The 19,594-nt window shown below is 34.2% G+C and overlaps 1 protein-coding gene across 4 annotated transcripts in view; it reads left to right on the top strand.

Moving 5' to 3' along the window:
- Positions 1-19,594, top strand: part of WDR7 (WD repeat domain 7) — a 378,155-nt gene that overhangs the window by 200,823 nt on the left and 157,738 nt on the right. For all 4 annotated transcript variants that reach the window (XM_070050123.1, XM_070050124.1, XM_051851193.2 and 1 more), the window contains one exon: positions 18,875-19,096. In XM_070050123.1, coding sequence (XP_069906224.1) covers positions 18,875-19,096 — 222 coding nt within the window. The remainder of the gene's footprint in view (positions 1-18,874; positions 19,097-19,594) is intronic.

Below are 19,594 nucleotides of genomic sequence, written 5' to 3'. Positions count from 1 at the left end.
GAAAATTAAATCTAGCCATTTTGAGCACTTAATTAGGATAAGAAATGCATGCTTAATAGCCTTGAGAGTAATGCAACTATTATTTTCCAACTGCAATTAAATTATTGGCTTCTTTCAATACTTTTACACAAAAATATATCAGTGATTATTGTACCTCATAGACATGTACATTTCTTTTTGTAAATTGATGTGTAACTGGTAAATGCATTGAATTATTAATATATGTAAGTATATACTACAAAATTTCTTAGTCATGCCTTTTTACAAATAAGTCTGTATGCAGTTGAATAGAAAGTCAGAGATTTGCACATAAATATATGTTAACCAAGAAAGAAAAATTCAGAGTGAAGCTAAAGTAATTTTCAGAAGTACTTTATTATTCTCAGCAATTATGTAAAACATCTTAGAATTCTGTATACTTTCATTTTTTAATGTGAAGATTTTGATCTGATGTTGATTTGATAACTAACAATTATAAATCCATCATTTAATGCATCTTGAAGGTATTTCATAATGTTTATGTTGTAATTTCTGCTTTTTGGAATAACTAAATGAATGGTATTAAATTTATTTGTGATGAAATGTCCTTTTCATTTTTTGTCTTAATTTTATGCAGTCAACTCAAATTCAGCATAGAAGATTTATTATGTTTTTGAAAAATTTTCTTATTTACATGTTTTCTATGTTAAATAAATATTTGAAATGTGATGAAGCTTAAAATCCCTATTTTATATTCTTACATCATAGTGCAGCTATTTTAGTTTTAAAGCAAGCAAATTAAAAATATAAAATGCAGTTCTGATAATGAAAAAATGATTATGAAAATATTTTCAATATGTATTTCAGATTATACATAATGGCATTAAAATATAATCTGCATTTTAACCATTTGCATGCAGAAAATATATTTTTATTTTCTTTTTATTTTAGCATCAGACTTGGAATTGGATATGGCTTTATCTCTTATTGATATTCTGGTAACCATGGCTATCTAGTTTTACCTGCCTTCCCATTGATTTCCAATAAAAACCTACTCTATTTATAAAGAATCAGGATAAGTTGCAACTTAGTTTCAAAATGACTATAATTTAAAATTGTGCGTTATTCCTACATACTTTTCAATAAAATTGTAATCATGCGTCAAAATGTAAAATCCAGGAGAGTACCATTTTATTGAAGTTTCACCTATACCCAGTGAGATTTGAGAGCCAAGAATGAATTGTTTTTATTGATTATGTTTTTGTATTAACAGTTAATCTAACATATCTTTAAAGGCATGAATTATTTGAAAACAACATTTTGTTTCTTTTTCATAACATACTTGCTTAGTATATACAAAACAGTTGTATGGTTAGATAAAATTCTTATTTTTACCTTTTTAGAAGAGATTCAGTTTAATTGTAGGTATAATAAATTGATTTAGTTTCAACTTAATTTAAAAATTGCCATGATAAAGAAACAAACCATCTGAAAATTTAGGGAAAATGGTATAAATATTGATTGCATAGTCAGTAAGCGATTAGTAGTAAGATATTTTTGGTGTAGAATTTGAAAGGGATGAAAGCACTTGCCTAGGCTTTGCTGACTCTTGGCAGCACTGTTTTATGGATTAAAAAATGAGAATGTACTGAGTCTCTGAAAGACTACCTCCTTGAGGAAGGTGAGACCAGAGTCAGTTTCTGTGGTGCTAATTTTATAAATTGTGTACTTTTCAAAAACTACATTTCCTGAGAAATGATTATAATAGAAAGATTTGTATTTTTGTTACAAAAGTGAATTCTCCAAACTTTTCAGATTCAGGGCCTCTGAAAAAAAGTGACTGATTTATATTCACAATGTTTGTGCTGACTTTGTATAGTTCCCTCTTCTCTTGTTATTTGTATATTAGACTTTTTTACATAGATAGATGAGTATTAGTTTTCCTGTTTGTCTTGAATTTTTTCCAAAGAAGTTTCTCCTTTTTCATAATTACTAGACTGATTTTATGTTTTGTTTGTTTGTTTGTTCGTTTTTGCTATTTGATCAGTTCTGAGGACTCATTGATGTCCCTTAACAAATGAAAATAAATGGCCATTTAAAAATCTCAATGTTTCATATAATTGGCCGCTTAACCAATAAAAATAATCTGTTATTTATGTTAGGATATCTAAGAGAAAAATGAAAAAAATCATAGATCAAATGGGCTGGTGATTAGAATACTGGAAAATTTTTAAATATTATAGTTTACACAATATGTATTTGGAATTTTAAAGTACTAATAGCTAAAAGAATACTTTTATTTTGTAGTTTGTTATCTAAATGCTTCTGGGAAAATGTCAGATGTCATCCAGTTAAGTAAAATTTTCACGTAATGCCATGACTCTCATTTAGGCTGAAATCTATATTAAATAAATTGAAAATAAGTTGTAAAACTGTAGATGAGGTCATAAATACCAGGGCATGTATTTTTATTTCAGCTTTTAAAATGAAGAAGAAATTAATATCTTGCAGAAATGACATTTTCATTAATATTAGCTTGAAATTGAGAAGATTAGTGTAATAACATATAAGAATTAACTTCTTATAAGTATAGAGAAAATTACCTTGACTATCAAATTTATTCATTTGCTTCAGTAATATTACTAAAGTCATTCTGTGTTATTTATTTAACTTTTCAGGTAATAGAAAGAAGATAAATATGTCTTAATTTTTTCTCTCAACTTGGTAATATCTAGAATAGTACAATGTCCCTGATAATGGATATTCTGCAGTTGAGATGATCATATGCTGAAATTAAGATAGGAACAGCATTGATGAAGCAAGTATTATTTTAAAATACATTCAGAATTGCAACTAAAACTACCCCTGATGAATTCTGTATTGCAATTTACTTTATTGTACTTATATGTGACACAGAATAATATATGATGCGAATGGTAGGAAAGACATCGGGTTTTATTTGGGGATAGTATCCAGTAAAGAGTTGACTGTAGCTTGTGAGGTTAGCCATGTTCTCCAAATGAGACTTACACAAACACTGATGTCCTCTTTACTAATTATCGGTATCCATTGTTCTCTAATCCATTGGTAAATATGAATTAATATTTTGGAACATTGTTGATAAAAGAATACATGGTTAAACAGAGTGACTGAAACATTTTGAAGTGCTAATGAGTACTTACTTGGTAGTCTATACTAACGCTTTAGTGGATGCTGAACAAGTTTAGATGTTAAGCTTTTTAGGAAGAGTGAATGATGGCTAATGATTATTTAATGACAGATCTCTGGACTGAAAGGCATTTAGCACTCAAAGTATACTGCAAAGCCTATCCCTCAAAGCTTCAGACAGGTTTATTTGGTCTCACCTTGAATAGAACAGTGCTGTATTGATTTCATTGGTGTGGATTTAAACACACTATCGGCTTAGAATAGCACCACTATGCAGTAGAAAATGATTGTCTTAACCCTTATGGTGACTCTTAGCTGTTTTCTCATATTATTATGTGAACCTCAGAAAGGATCATGAATTTTTTTCCAGTATTTGCTGTTCGGTATGTGATTTTGGAAAATACTATGCATGTGTGCTTACACTCATAGTAGATGTTTTCTTCTGGAAAAGTTTATTTAGAAGTAACTAAAAACTTAAATTTACCTTTTGAATGAATGGGTGGTTTGTTTTTTTACCCACATTTGTATATATTTGAAGGAATTTTTCTTTTGTCAAAATTATTGATATTTCCGTGGATGACATGCTGATTTTGTCACTGTACTAAGTTATTTAAGTATTTGATCTTTGGATGGTAATGATATTTATGTGCAGTACTTTGTGTTACTTTTAGTATGTTTCAGTATCCCATATGTATATTCCATGTAAAACCAATTTAATAGTTACTTCATATGCTTGATAGAATACCATCTCCCAGTTTTCCACATTTTTAATAGCCTAATCGAAAAAAATCTATGTAACCTCATTAAACACTATACTTATTTTATTAATAAAATACTATTCTTTTCTAATTATATATTATGTTTGCTCATTTTTTAATGAAACATTTCAAATTATAGAGACTTTGAAGGTGCCTCCAATTAATCATTCTACTAGAGATTCATTTTGGAGCATGTATTTTTTTTCTCTAGTACTCCTACTTTTATTCACTTATACATATGTATATAAATAATACATGGCTCCTTATATACATATTACATGAAGAATTAAGCTTTTGAAATGTTGTTGCAGGCAGGTGTTAAATGTGTTAAATATGAGCTAGTTCCTTTGCAGTGAACACTGGGTGATGGGCCAGTGCAGAGTCTACAGATTGATTTGGATGACGTTGCGCAGAGTCCCCCTCCTCTGTGCCCTTTACCTTGTCACGTGGATACTTAACCTGCTTACCCTGCCTTATCTGTAAAGTACGCGTGTCAGTTTGCTTAGAAATGCTCTCTGATCGCCTTTTCACCCTAGAATTTTCCCCAAATACTTCCCTTATAAAATAGCAATTCCTTTTGTAAAGGCATTTGGAAAATGACTGTATTAAACATACAATTACATCATTAGAGCAAGTACACAGTTAGTAGATTGTGTGAGGCACCTTCAGTAAGCGAATTGATTTTGTATGGGCCTAGTATTTTTCTAATTATTTGAAAGATAAACTTAATGTCATTCTGTTGTTTTTTAAAATGGGGAAATTTTTATCTTTGCCATATTTTGAGAGGTTCCCCCCATAAGCAAATGTTGCTTATCATTTGAGTATTTTGTAGAAATCAAAACATTCTTTAAAGTGTTAGAAGAATGATTCATTTATTTTTCTTTTGCTAGTAAGTGAAACAAGTTACATGTGAGAGAAGTGTGCACATGTTGAATTCCTGCTTTGAATTTTTTCATGTGCCTATGTGAATCCTTGTGTGGCGATTTATGATTCTGACTCCAGCGGGTTTGTGGCAGTGGTGGTAGTTAGAGTTCTCAGTAAATTTTATCTTCTCTCAACATTTTCTTTCCCCTCCCAAAAAGGCTCAGAGCACTGAGATATAGTACAAGCCATCTTGAGCATGAGTGTTTATCCAGCATCAATACATATGCATTTTATAGGTTTTAACATAGGAGAAAAACTAATTTTTTAACTTTTATTTAATAAGTATAAATTTCCAAAGTACAGCTTTTGGATTTCAGTGGCTGTCCCCCCTCCATAATTTCCCTCCCACCCACAACCCTCCCATCTCTCGCTCCCTCTCCCCTTCCATTCACATCAAGATTCATTTTCAATTATCTTTATATACAGAAGATCAATTTAGTATATATTAAATAAAGATTTCAACAGTTTGCACCCACACAGAAACACAAAGTGTAAAGTACTGTTTGAGTACTAGTTATAGCATTAATTCACATTGGACAACACCTTAAGGACAGAGATCCTACATGGGGAGTAAGTGCACAGTGACTCCTGTTGTTGACTTAGCAAATTGACACTCTTGTTTATGGCATCAGTAATCACCCTAGGCTCTTGTCATGAGTTGCTAAGGCTATAGAAGCCTTTTGAGTTCGCCAACTCCAATCTTATTTAGAAAAGATCAAATACAGAATGAATTAGGATGAAAATTTAAAAACTATCAACTCACAGCTCTGAACTAGCCTAAAGATTTGAGAAAGTCAGGGAAAATGTTGAGGAAGTCATTCTTTTATCATGCAGTGGAAACAAATTTGTTTTTTATTTTTTTTAACTTTTATTTAGTAAATATAATTTTCCAAAGTACAGTTTATGGATTACAATGGCTTTTTCTCCCGCATAACTTCCCTCCCACCCGTACCCATCACATCTCCCGCTCCCTCTCCCATTCCATTTGCATCAAGATTCATTTTCAATTCTCTTTATATACAGAAGATCAATTTAGTATATATTAAGTAAAGATTTCAACAGTTTGCACCCACACAGAACATAAAGTGTAAGATACTGTTTGAGTACTAGTTATAGCATTAATTCACATTGGACAACACATTAAGGACAGAGATCCCACATAAGGAGTAAGTGCATGGTGACTCCTGTTGTTGACTTAACAATTTGACACTCTTGTTTATGGCGTCAGAAATCTCCCTAGGCTCTTGTCATGAGTTGCCAAGGCTATGGAAACCTCTTGAGTTCGCTGACTTCGATGTTATTTAGACAAGGTCATAGTCGAAGTGGAAGTTCTCTCCTCCCTTCAGAGAGGCCTTCTTTGATGACCCGTTCTTTCTACTGGGATCTCACTTCCAGAGACCTTTCATTTAGGTCCTTTTTTTTTTTTTTTTTTTTTTTTTGCCAGAGTGTCTTGGCTTTCCATGCCTAAAATACTCTCATGAAACAAATTGTTTTTAATAAGACATGCTATTTAATAATAGCATGACCTCTTAGAAACCTGAGTGTCTGACTACATACATGGATAGGTTCAAACATTAAACTTTTCTTGTAGTGTTCATTTCAGGAGTAGAAGCTTTTCTAAATCCATAATTGTAACAGATCAGTGAGTTGGATATCCAGTAATTTTAGGTGGATGTGCTAAGTTACACATTGAAAGGCTGTGCAAAAATCCCAAGCTCAAAGCCTGGTGTATGGAAAGTTGGCAACTCAAATCCAAGTTCTAAATGGGATTAACTAATTAATGGGAAAAAATATAAAATAATTACATGAAAGAAAATATAAGTAATCTTTAATATCTCTCAATGCTTATTTGAGAAGGTAGATAGTGAAAGAAATCATATATAAAGGGTTGGGGGAAGGTCTGTGGGAAATAAATTGCCAGAGTAAATGAGTGAATTTGATAGAATTATCTCCATCATAAAATGAAGAAATGTAAGATAATTTTTAAATCTTCTTAATAATTATATAGGTACAACATTCATGTCTATACACATAGCACATAGCATAAAAATAATGAAAACCTAAAGATGGAAAAAGATCAGAAATGTAAATTCTGTGTAGCTTATCTAATAGTGATTCAAGCTTTCAACTTCTTCAAGCTCTTCATTTCTCTGGAAGAATGGGCATTAGCCACTTACCAACATACATATTCCTTCAGCTCTCCTAGGACTGTAGTTTTGTAGGCTGTGCTCTGTGAACAAGTATCTGGTGAACAGTTTGAGGCTGCAGCTTACCTTCCCAGTAGCTCTTAGACTCTCAGCATGAGTGCTTAGTTTACGTTTGCTTATTTACTTTATTGTTATTAAAAGATTTCCTTTCCTGATCATCTGTTGATGTGAGTAGTAAACTAAAAGTTGCCTTTGACCTTTTAATTTCTCCTTTGCATTTCTTTGTTTTTTCATATTTTATTTCTCTTATTCTATTATTTCCTCTTGAAATGTCTTCTCATTTAGTTCTTAGAAATAATAACCATATGCTAATCTTCATCAGGTTTTAATAATTCTCAGGATGCTAAAAAAAAAAAAGGTAAAAATCTCACATCTCTGCTGCTTGTGAACCAGATAAAATCTTTATTTACCAAACTTTGGGCTTACCCATCACAATTTTTTTTTTCTGGAACTGGTGGTACTATAAAGCTGTGCCTGTTAACTTCAAGGATATCAAGTTGTCCCCAACTATGCAGCACTATTTCTACTTAATACCTCACTTATAGTGAAGGAAGCAGAAGAAAAATCGTGTGAAATAAGGTGGTCAATTTACAAAACCAGGTATAGCATTATTACTTCTGCTGACAGAAGTAAAAAGCTAGATATTCTTTTGAAATTCTGATTCCTTCCATACAAACCTTTAAAAATGGTAACCTTCAGTCACATGTCATTGTTTCATTGTGACCAAAAGAATAGTAATTCATACAAATGAATAGCACAAGTAGGTCTTCTAAATGAGTGGATGTACCTGTTAGCCCCTCAGAGGCAGAGCAAGGCAGTTCCATCTCTTGATCACAGGTATCCATCACTGAGTTCATAGACATAATTAGGTGAAAACATTTTTAAGCGAATCCAATGAATGATTTGTCATTTTATGAATAAAAATGACGTCAAGTGTAAATATTTCTCACTGTATCCTAACACACAGGTATAAAATCTTCATAGGGTGCATTCTGACAGTCCACCACGTGTTCAATCTGTGTATTCTGTTTAATTGCTTACAGAAGCACACTGCCATCTGCTCCTGTATTTTCATAAGTAAATCTGATCGCAGAATTGTTGTCCTTTCAGGAACAATAACTGCAGGAGAAAAGATTCCCCACAAGAAGGTTTGGCCACATTTTCAGATTTATATAATTTTACAAGTTGCTAACCACCGTGTTTCAGAAATATTCCCTTTATTCATGAAACATCTAACAATGTTCTTCCAAATATTATAATTTATACAGGCTTTAAAACTTGTCATTTGTCTCAGCTCCACCTTTGAAAGGTACCCTAAACCAAGAATTGAACATTTTCAGAGAGGATTACTACCTAAAATTTTTCTAATTACCTAGATGTCTTAGATCTTTTGGCACTTTAAAAATTGTAGTTTTCTCCCAAGCTGAGAATTTTTCCACTAAAAATCAAGGTAAAGAAAAAAATTGACCTTCTAATGTTTAAATAGAAAACAAAGAGAAAAATAAAGTAATGCAGATGGTGGAAAAACAAGTATTGAATAGTACCTGTGAGAAAAAGAAGAAATTCATACCTGATTTTGCTAGAAAAACATATAAATTGCCCTTGAAGCTTAAGATTTCTAATTATCGAAATAGGATCATGAAAATATTAAGCTTTCTTTAAAAATTGTTTTAGAGTAGTGATAGGCTTTATCTGATTTAGTGGGAAATGCCTTTGTGTATTTTGTCAAATGCATGCACACCAAATACTCACATGTGGGGAGGCATTATTTCAAAATGGCTTAATCAGCCACAGCAGCAGAGACGGATATGCATTTGCAGAGCCCATTGCGTTCCAGCAGGGGGCTATCGTGCATGCATACAAATTAATAGCAGGGTTATTTACTGGAGTTTTCAAGAGAGGGGGACATAGTGCAGCAAAAACCACAGTCAAGCACCTTCCGAATCCCTTTCAGTAGGTGTGAGAAAGTTATGGGCAGATGTGTCACACACACACACACTCACACACACACACGAGAGGCACTCGCGTGTTGCTAACATTCTGCACACACCCCACCTTTGTAATGATGTGAAAGTTTGAAAATAGGTGTGTGAGTTCTCCGTGACGCTCAGTTTTAATCAGTTCTACTTTTTCCTTTAGGAGGTAGAGAGGAAGATGCTGGAAATGTTATTTTATTCACTTTAAGTGCATAGATAGAAATTTACATGCCATGTAACTATGTGCAACTTTATTTTTTTTATGATATTAAAACTTAGTTGCTGTATTTTGTAAAAATTGCCCAGCTCTAAATTAGTCCAACGAATGAAAATAATATTAGTAGTAGTCACATGATAGCACTTGTTTGGAAAAAGGAATCTAATTACATACATTTACTATAATATAGATTGACACCTTTGCCCCATGAACCCATGAAACCCGGAGTCACCACCATGACACCAAGGTCTTTGAGCCTCTTCCCACACACTGGATTGTCCCCAGTCTATGTTTTTCATGTTCCCACTTCACAAATTCATCTTTGAGTAAGACTTAAATATGAATTTTTTTAAAATAAAAAATTTTAATAGTGAATTAATATTCAATGATTTTGTTTATTTTAAAGATTTCCCCTCTATTGTTAACAAGTTTAGTAGAATGACTATGGTAGTACCTCTGGTAAAAACTGACAATTTTTGTCATTGTACTGTATGAGTCTTAAGCAAACCCAGGAGTAGCAAGTGGATACCGAAAATCCTAGGCCAAAAATATGTGGAAAGTATTTGTGCTGTGAAAACTTCACTGAGTTCCAACATCTTTCTCATTATAATTCTAACACATGGCCAGCACATTTTAAAATCTCAAAAATGTAGTTCTAGCTGACTTAGGTATAATGTCTTGCTATGCTCACTAAGAATGTTATATACTTCTGTGTGTGTAATTATGTACATGTGACACATGTAAGAGTATGTATACATAAAACTAACTGTTAATTAGTAGCATATGATTATTTAAAAGGCATATCTTAAAAATGAATAGTTAAGATTACATTTAGCAGCCAGGTACATGAATTTAGATAGTAGTCAGGAAGAAGTTTATTTTTATTAAAATACATATAAAATACAATTTGAATTCAGCTTACTTATGAAGATTTTGTTTAAGATGTATATTCTTATTGGACAGATTTTACTACCATATATGATTTTAAACTCATCTTTACTTGGTATATGTTTTTAGATATGCCTTTCCTAATCAGTATCTACTGATAATGCCACATCACATTTAAAATATATGTAGGGCTTAGAAAAGAGAAATAGGAAAATGTGGAAATTTTAGAAGCATATTTTACCAATCTGAAAATAGGAATCTCTTGTAGCTTTATTGACTAACATTTGTAGAGCTTTGAATGATATGCTGAGACTATTCTAATTGTATGTGGGCACTGTAAATACTAAGCCATGTGTCTTCATTGTGAAAGTTCTCTTGTCTTCAGGACTGCCGATATTAACAGAGTTCATTTTGCCATGTCTACTCTTGTTCTTAATAATTAATCAAAACCTAACATTAGCAGGTATACTTTATTGCAGATAAAACAAGTCTGTAAAGAACCATAGTAGAAAATAATTTCAAGCTTAATTCAGATTATTTTAAATGGTTCCTGCATGTTGCCTTTTAGGCTTTTGTGAGATCTTTCAACCTACTCACTTTTTCCAATTTTGAAAAGTCTTACAAAGTCTTGGTAATTTATTAATTTATAAAAACATGTCTTATTAAATATAAACTGGATATTTTATTTTGCTAGGTAACACATATCAAAAATAATTTCTCTCAATCAATATGATTCTTAACATTGTTATATATTAAAACAGTAAAGAATATTTAACATTTTATTTTCATTTATGAGCAAATAGACATTTCTGAATTTCCAAAGAGATGTTTTAGGATGTACTAAAAGTTATATTAATTTCAAAAATATTCATATCATCTGATATCTAAGTGATATCTTGGATTCCATCATGTGCCAGTAATTTTAGCATAAAATTATATTAACACCAACTTCAATATAATGTGTTGGCTGGGAATAAAAAAACCCTAATATGTTTGAAATTCAGGATATCTCTTTAAGATAATAATAATCTTGGAATTCTGATTGAATTCAAACACATTACTTCAATTTTTAGTAGAAGTTTACTTATTACATGCATATGTCAACTATAAAAAGCATTGTGATTATCCTAAATGTTACCAAATTTTTAAAAATAGTTTTTCCAGGTCAAACCACATTGTTCTTAAAGTGTATTTTTAGAATAGTGAATTGTTGGAATGTACTTAACCTAAGTTTTTAATAGCTAGTCCAATATTTGAGTTCCACCAATGCATGGGTAGTAGCAGATATAAAGTATCTACTAGTAGTCCATCTCTCATAAAACCACCTTTAGCCTTAATTCAAATCCATTGATTCCTATTCCAGCTAAAACTGAAGAACTTAATATGTCTTTTAATCCTTTTATTGTAAGCTAGGATAAAATTAATTTTACCCTAGAACTGCACAAAGCCAATTAACATGATCTTTAGAGTTATTTAGTAAAGTGCTTCAAACTGTTAAATTTATCTTGACCTCTTGGTTGCACTCTCTGACTGCTTTTTAAATGAAGTAATCAATATCTCATAGCCCTTTAAATAGCTTAAACTTCTCAAATATTTTACCCGTGTTCTAGTTAAGCTGTAAGTAAAGTGTTTACTCCTGTTCGTGTAAATCTAGAGTCAATTATTCTAAATCTAAAGATAATTATGGACTTTTGAGGAACACTGTATGAATTAAATGGTGGTTTTGAGAAAATTTCAAGCAGCATACTTTGCTAAAACTAACCCAGTAACAAGGAAACCTATCATTTTCACACAGAATATGTATTCCGATTGCAACTTACAACGTGGAACATTGACGTCCTTTCCCATTGCTTGTAGCTTCTGTTTTCCACACAGGGCTAGTTGAAGGTATTAATTTTCTTGCCGTGATAGGGTGATCAAGCGTCCTGTCAAGAAAATGGATCTCCATGTCACCCTTTAGCATGATTAAATGGAGGCATGTCTCTGAGGAAAAAAAATACCAAATTTTCATGAGACAGATGAAATGGTAAAAAAGGCTTACTTTCACAAAATTATTTTTATTTTTAATATCACAGAATCTCCCATTTGATTGTCAGCTTATTAGTGGGAAAACCTTGCAGCTAATCACACATTTCTTCTTTTATTGAACAGAAAACACAGGAAGAACTGGTATTTTGAAGATATTTCCAAAACTGAAAAATTAAAGAATGAGAAATTGTGTTATTTTTAGAAATGGTACGGATAGGCCTCTATACCTGATATATTCACTGATCTGTCAGTGTCTCTTTTAGGAGCTTTTTGTCTTTTTTTTTTTTTTTTTTTTAACCTCTTCCCTTGTTAACAAAGAGCTATCATCTTCTCAGATCTGAGTCCTGATAAAAATTATATACTGCAGAATCTCTGCATCGGTAGTGTTAATAGCCAGTTGGATAGTGTTCTTAGGAGTGCATGCACATGCCAAACTTTAAATTACACCAAGTGATGTACTTGACAGCTAATTAAGATTTCATATTTTGGCCACTTAGCAGAGGGCACCTGTTACGATTCTTTCTATTAGCTTGGGATAGAATTTACAAATGGCGATTTGCAAGCACATTATTAAAACTTCCCTAAAGTCTTAATTTCTTCCTGAGGAGTGGGAGTTCAGACTAGATTGAGGTAATTAAACAAAAGGAACACAGAGAAGGAGGGGGGACCAAGGATGGAGGCGGAGCTCTCCAGATGCCCCTGTTGTTTAATTTCCTACTGGAAGCAGCCCATGTGTGCCTGTGCGCCCCCGCCCCCTGGGAGCAGCGGCCGTCGCAGTGGCTGAACGGCTGGGGTCAATGCCTTGCCTATTGATCAGTATCCCTGCAGTCCCTTGCTCCAGCAGCTGCTTCATTGGCTTCTTTCAGGGCCTGCTTCAGTACATTAGAATAGAAATCCATAACCAGAGCTGTGCTCATCCAAGCAGGGGAAGAAACTAAATTAAATGGTATAAAACAATCTTGGATCAGGAGTTTGTGCCAATTCATCTTGATCTAAGATGTCACACCGGGCTCTCTGTCTGAGCACCTGGGCTAGAGGCAGCCATAGTGAAAATAGATGGAGCTGCGATCATTCATTTGTCAGCTAAGGAGCAAGGCAGCGGTTAGCAATTCCCTTCTGCAGAGGTCAGCTGACAGAACAATCAGTGCAACTGCAGAAGAGAGCTTTCCTTTGAACTATTGTTATGGAGCACGCTCTTGCTGAGCCGTGGGGGAGGGGCGCTGGGTTTGCTTCCTGTGTAAAGAGTAAAATATCTGGTGGGCGAATCTAGCTGCTGTGGCACAGAGCTCTTAGCCCCTCTGTCTGTTCTTGTACATAAACAAAGTTGGTTTTAAATGCAAGCACGGAGATCTCAGTGATCAAACTGTTAAATATCACTTTGTCTAGAATTACGATCTTTGTAAGCAGGAGGCAGTGACGATTGATTTTTCTTCTTCTCCTTATGGTTAACCTTTTAGGTGTTGTTTTTCCTACTTCCATCACCATAACTATCACAGATCAGTGCCTTATTTTGAATCTGTGATAGTATGTACCTGCTAATACTTTTAGACCAGCATTTCCTCTCTGTGTTTAAAAACCTAGAAAATTTTTGTGAAGAGGGAGAAACATGTGCTATAGTATCAAATTAGAAGATCTTTCTTAACATCAACTAAATATTTTTTGACCTTTACACCAACGGTTTTTATATGAAATATAATTTATGAAATTTGATTTATCATGTTGGTAGAAGTTACAAGATATTTTGTAACATTGGAGGAGCGTTGTGACAAAGCAAACCTGCATGGGACTTAAAATATACCATATAAAATTAGACAAATTAGAAAAATGGGGAATAGCTGAAGTGTTCAATAAAAGAATATTTTTAAGAAAAAATATATTCACTCTGGATTCATTTTAGATTTTGTCTTTCTATATACACTACTTAAAAACTAATCATGAGTCTTCAGAGCTAATTTTAAAAGAACAACATGGTATAATGTACAGATTCTAAGAAACCATTACAGCATTGACAGCAAATCTATTTTGTACTCATAATTACACCAAACTTTTCTTGGAATCCAAGTAAACAGCCACTACTCTGTTGTTACCATTTTGATTTTCTAAATAACTAACACCTTATTTCCTTAAGTACTGGCACTTTCTCAATTATTTCTTTAAAATTTAATTTATATTTGTTCGTTGTTTTATCTAAGAGGGAGAAGAAGGGCCCAGGGTTGATGGGGGGGAGGGGGAGGTAGAGAGAGAGATCCTGCATAAGATGCTTCTCTGCCCAGTGGCTTCCAGATACATACTTGGCTTCAGCCCAGTTGTCCATGTGGGTGCCAGGGATCCCAAGCACTTGAAGCATTGTCCCCTGCATCCCAGGATCTGAATTACCAGGAAGTTGGATGCAAAGCAGAGTAGGGACTAGAACTAGAGTGACTTAAACGCTATGCCAAAGGCCCACCCCCAATTATTTCTTTTCAGTTACTAGGTTTTTGTATAGTATCTCAGCATTTATATTTCTTAGGCTTACCTAGGTTTTCCTGCTCATATCTAGATCTATTGTGCCTTTAGTACAGCTGAACGGTGGAATTTAAAATGTGGTGTTTTTCATTCAGCTTCTTTAGTGCTATATCTTGTCTTGCCAAGATTTTATGTTTTGTTTGGTTTTACTTAATCAGAATTTTAAAATGAACTCAGAATGTGCATTTCAAATCTTTCTGCATTGTTTTTCCATTAACTATCCAGACTTACCATGTATCTTGAAGCTCTCTCTTCTCCGTTTACAGTTTAATATCTCCAAACCAAATCAACCTTCACCTCTCACCTTGTCTTTAGTAACTCCAAATTGATCAGTCCACCTGCAGCATTCTTCACAAAATGCGCAGTTTTCTGAAACCCTAAGTTTAATTAGGTGACTCTGTAGTTAAAACCTGTCTTTATTACCTTCCCATCGTTCATGGGATAAAAATTGAAGCGTGAGTATGACCTATAGAGACCTATATGATCTGGCCTTTGCTTGCTGTCTTGCTTCATTTATCACCATTCTCTTCTTGGATCAATCAGCTCTAGCCAACCTACCTATCCTTGTAATAGAAATCAACAAGTTCTTCATGCTTTAAATCCTTCAACTTCTCTCAATCCTGAAAGTTCTATTTGATTATGTAATCTATACATTTCCAATTTCTAGTCCAGTTTAGCACCTTTTAAGTTTAGTGTGAGCAGGATTTTACTTTTCTCATCCCCATTAATTCATATACTACTGTAATGTCATGCATCCACTGGATATACAATTCTTAAGTGCTGAGTAACTGACATGTTGAAGGAACTGCCACCACCACTGGTACTTAGTATTGTCCACCTGGTCATTACGTGAGTGGTTCTGCTTGACTCTAGTCTTATATCATATCCTAATCTATCCTTTATACTGCCCCTGTCATGATCTTTTTAACAATGAATGATTCAAATGTCACCATCTTATTCAGAGGTTAAAAGTACAGCAGACTATCTATGGCCTCTCATGCCTTGGTCTCTCTTTAGATTGCCTGACTTCCAGCAATATAGAATGATAGAGAGATCAAACAAAACAAAACACTAGAAAATATTCAGAGTCTCTACTGCTAATTTCTTGATTCAAATACTGAGTTCTGAGTGACTTTTGTTGTGTTGACTTAATTAATATATGAGGCAAAGAATTGAAAGCAACCAGCAAAGCTGGTTGGATTTAATATGGGAAGAGCAGAAAGTTGGCCTCCAATCAAGATGGCTCCAGGAGTACACTTTTGTAATCTTTCTGTGCCAACTATGTAGCTATGATGGATAAAATATAAAAACAGAAAACCAAAGAGCCACAGTTGGATTCAAAAGAGATATATCTGTACTCCAGTAGTGAAATAGAAATACAATGATATTGGCTGAAACCCTTAGCTACTTTAGCTCTCCTGTGAGCTAAAAAAGGCTAAAATACACCATGAATAAAGCTTTAAGCCAGAAGCTAAGCTATGACTTTCTCAGTTCCCATTAAAAGGCATTGAAAGGATATCAGTACCTTGCTACTCCAAATAAAATTGAGGTCATGTTATTAAGAGAGAAGAAGAAATGGATATTAAACACAAAGATACTTTAAAATTTTCACAAAAAATGGAATTAGAAAGGTTTTTTGGTGCAAAAAAATTGAAATCCCTGCAGTTTTCTTGTACATTTTCCATGAACTTTTTGAAGACCCCTTATATGCATGGATTTCAAATTGATTGCACCAAAATAAATATATAGTCATATATATGTTATTTATGTATGTATTTATTTATTTATTTGAAAGCCAGAGAGAGAGAAGTATCATCTGTCCGATGGTTCACTCCCCAGATGTCCACAATAGCTAGGAGTGGCTATGCTAAACCCAGGAACCCATAACTTCCATGTGGGTGGGCACCCAAGCACTTGAGCCATTATCTGCTGCTTCCCAGGTGCATTGCTGGAAGCTGGATCAGAAGCAGAATAGCTGTACTCAAATGTGGGTGTCCAAAGTGGCAGCTTACCCTGGTGTACCACAATGCTCACCCCTAATCCTGGCTTTTAATTTCATTTTCCATAAGCTTTTTGAAGTGCCCACATATGTGACTGTGTTAACCATAATTGTGATACCTACTCCAGGTTTTTTAAACCACTTGCAAATAGCAGCTGACAAGAGGCCAATATGCAGCTGAAACAAGGTGTACTGGGGATTTCTGCTCAAGCACGAGAGAGGCACGATTCCTTCTTTTTGTTCATGGCATATTCAGAATGGCGGTGTGGCTCACTATTGCCACCCTAGGAAGGTCACAGATTGGTCACATTGGGCTGTTCTGGGCGTATGTACAGGTTAGGCAAGTCTCTAAATGGCAGTAGGGCATCTTTTTTGGTTAGAGTCTGGATGTTCCTTGTCCTGATTGGTTTGGAACTGGGGATTAAGACATATCAGATTGGGAAATGGACACTTCAGGTCAAGAAGGGCTTGATTTTAGTAGTGCTGTTTCTATATTGTCTCAATTGGAAATAAATTTGTTTTACTTCAGAACCTAGAAACAAAGCAAAGAAAAAGAAAGGAGACAAAGCCTTAAGAAGCAGAAGAAAGAGTAACAAACATAAGAGTAGAAATGAATGAAATAAAAAGCAATGAAACAATAAAATCAAAACCAAAACATTCTTTGAAAACAGCCTGGTAAATTTGTATCCTAGCAAAGCTATTTAGGAAAGGAATAAAAAATAAGATTAGAGGAGGGACAAATTTACAAGGCTTAAAAGATCTGAAACAACTGAAACACTTGAGATTTTTAATCCTGGAGAGTACTATAAGTAACTTTATGCTAATAAATTTGAAAACTTAAATGAGGTAGATAGTTTTTTTAAAATGATCAGCTTCCAGAAATGACTCAAGAAGTGGAAAGCCAAATTAAATAAGAAGCTATTAATGAAAAAGAATTGTTAATAAAAATATTTCTTCCTGCATTTTACTATTTCTACCCCCATCCCTTCACCCCTGACTCCAGGTGTCCTGAGATACAGACTCTGAATATTTTAGAAGAGAGTTTTTTCAGACTTTAAGAATCCTTGAACTGGTTTCAGTGAATTGGGAGTGGGGCACAGGGATTAGGCGAGAGGGCACACTAGGTTGACACCAAGACCCAACAAGTATAATACAAGTACAGGAAAGGGAAATTGTAAGCCAATCTCACTTATGGATATAGATGTAAAAAATTCTGTTAGCAAATGTGATTTACAGTCTATCTACCTCTCACCATCCATTTACCCAAATGTATTAGCATAGTTCAAGTCCAGAAAATATATTAATGTGTAATTTCAGGTAATATTTCATATAATAATCAGGTATGATTATATGATGGATATCAAACATTTGATACAGTCAGAATATGGGTAACCTCTGCAGTAGTAGGGCGGGACAATAAGGCACGACCATCTATAATGGGCTTTAGTTACTTCAGAACTGAAAGTTGTGTCTGTGAGTGTATGTGTAGCTTATTAGATTGACTCACATGATCACAGAGGCTTCAGATTTCCACAATGGCTCTCTACAAACTGGAGAACCAAGGAATCCAGTAAAGGTTCAGTCCAGGAAGCCAGAAGCCTTAAAATGAGAGGGGCCGATGATATAGCCCCCCAGTAGGAGGCAGAGGGCCTGAGAAGCTGGTGAAAATCCAGCTTCTGCTGGTGAAATCCCAGAATTCAAGGCCCTGAGAACCTAGAATATGATATCCAAGTCAGTGATAACCAAAAATACACCCACTCCAGAAGGGAAGGGGGGTGGGGGGAAAGGGAGAGAGAGAGACAGAAAGAGAAACAAGATTTCTCTTCTTTCCTTCTTTCCTGTTGTATATAGGTCTCCAGCCAGTTGGATGGTACCCACCCACATTGATGTTGGGTCTTCTGTACTCATGGCTGACCCAGCTGCCAATCTCTACAGACAGCGTCACAGACACATACAGAAAAAATGATTTACTAATTCTCTGGGCATCCCTCAACCTGGTCAAGTTGACACTCAAAAGCAACCATCACAACTGTGATCTGTTTTGAGTTGATTTTCAGAATGGTGGTGTAGGGGTCCAAGTTCATTCTTTTACATGTGAGTGAGTGGCTGTCAGCGCAGTGCATTGAAAAGATTCTCTACTGGATGCACAGTCTGGAATGTTTTTCTGATTATGCCTTTTTTGTATTGATTTTTTTAAACTTCTCTTTCTATATTTTGGTTTTTAGGTTGTTTATCAAGTATGCCCCAAATGAAAAAAATTTCCACATCTTATGAAGAAAGACGCAAGCAAGCTACTGCTATCGTTTTGCTAGGAGTAATAGGAGCTGAATTTGGTGCTGAAATTGAACCTCCAAAACTGTTGACCAGACCTCGAAGCTCTAGTCAGATTCCTGAAGGATTTGGTTTGACCAGTGGTGGATCCAACTACTCCCTGGCCAGACATACTTGTAAGTTTTTAGGTTACAAATGCTATCTATTCCTTTCAGTACATATTACTTGTCAGTGAAGTCTCAGAATGTTGAATATATCCTGAGTTTTTGTTCATCTGGATTGCTTGAATGAAATAAGAAAGCAGTTTTGATATGTTTGGCACATTGCTGTGTGGTTAATTACCTGAGTTTCTTTTTAAAAGTGAAAACATGGTCTCTTAAATGCTTTTTTATAATAACATATTGCTGAGCTTTATGTTTTTGCATTTTTAATTAAGATTATTGCCAAAATCTATGAAAACCAGCTTAAAGTTAACATTTCTATCTTCTCAAATAATTTCTGAGAAACTATACAGCTTGTCCTGAGTGTGGTTTGGTAAGTCACCCATAGGGTGGAACACCAAGCTTTTTATTTTTATAAAGGATTTATTCATTTGTTTGAAAGGCAAAGTGAGAGAGATCTACTAGTTTACTTCCCAGTTACCTGCAGCAGCCAGGACTGGGCCAGGCTAAAGC

This window comes from Oryctolagus cuniculus, chromosome 10, assembly GCF_964237555.1.
Source record: "Oryctolagus cuniculus chromosome 10, mOryCun1.1, whole genome shotgun sequence".
Classification (NCBI taxonomy): Eukaryota; Metazoa; Chordata; class Mammalia; order Lagomorpha; family Leporidae; genus Oryctolagus; species Oryctolagus cuniculus.
The sequence above is the reverse complement of the archived record's forward strand: the minus strand, read 5'-3'. Positions and strand labels throughout refer to the sequence as shown.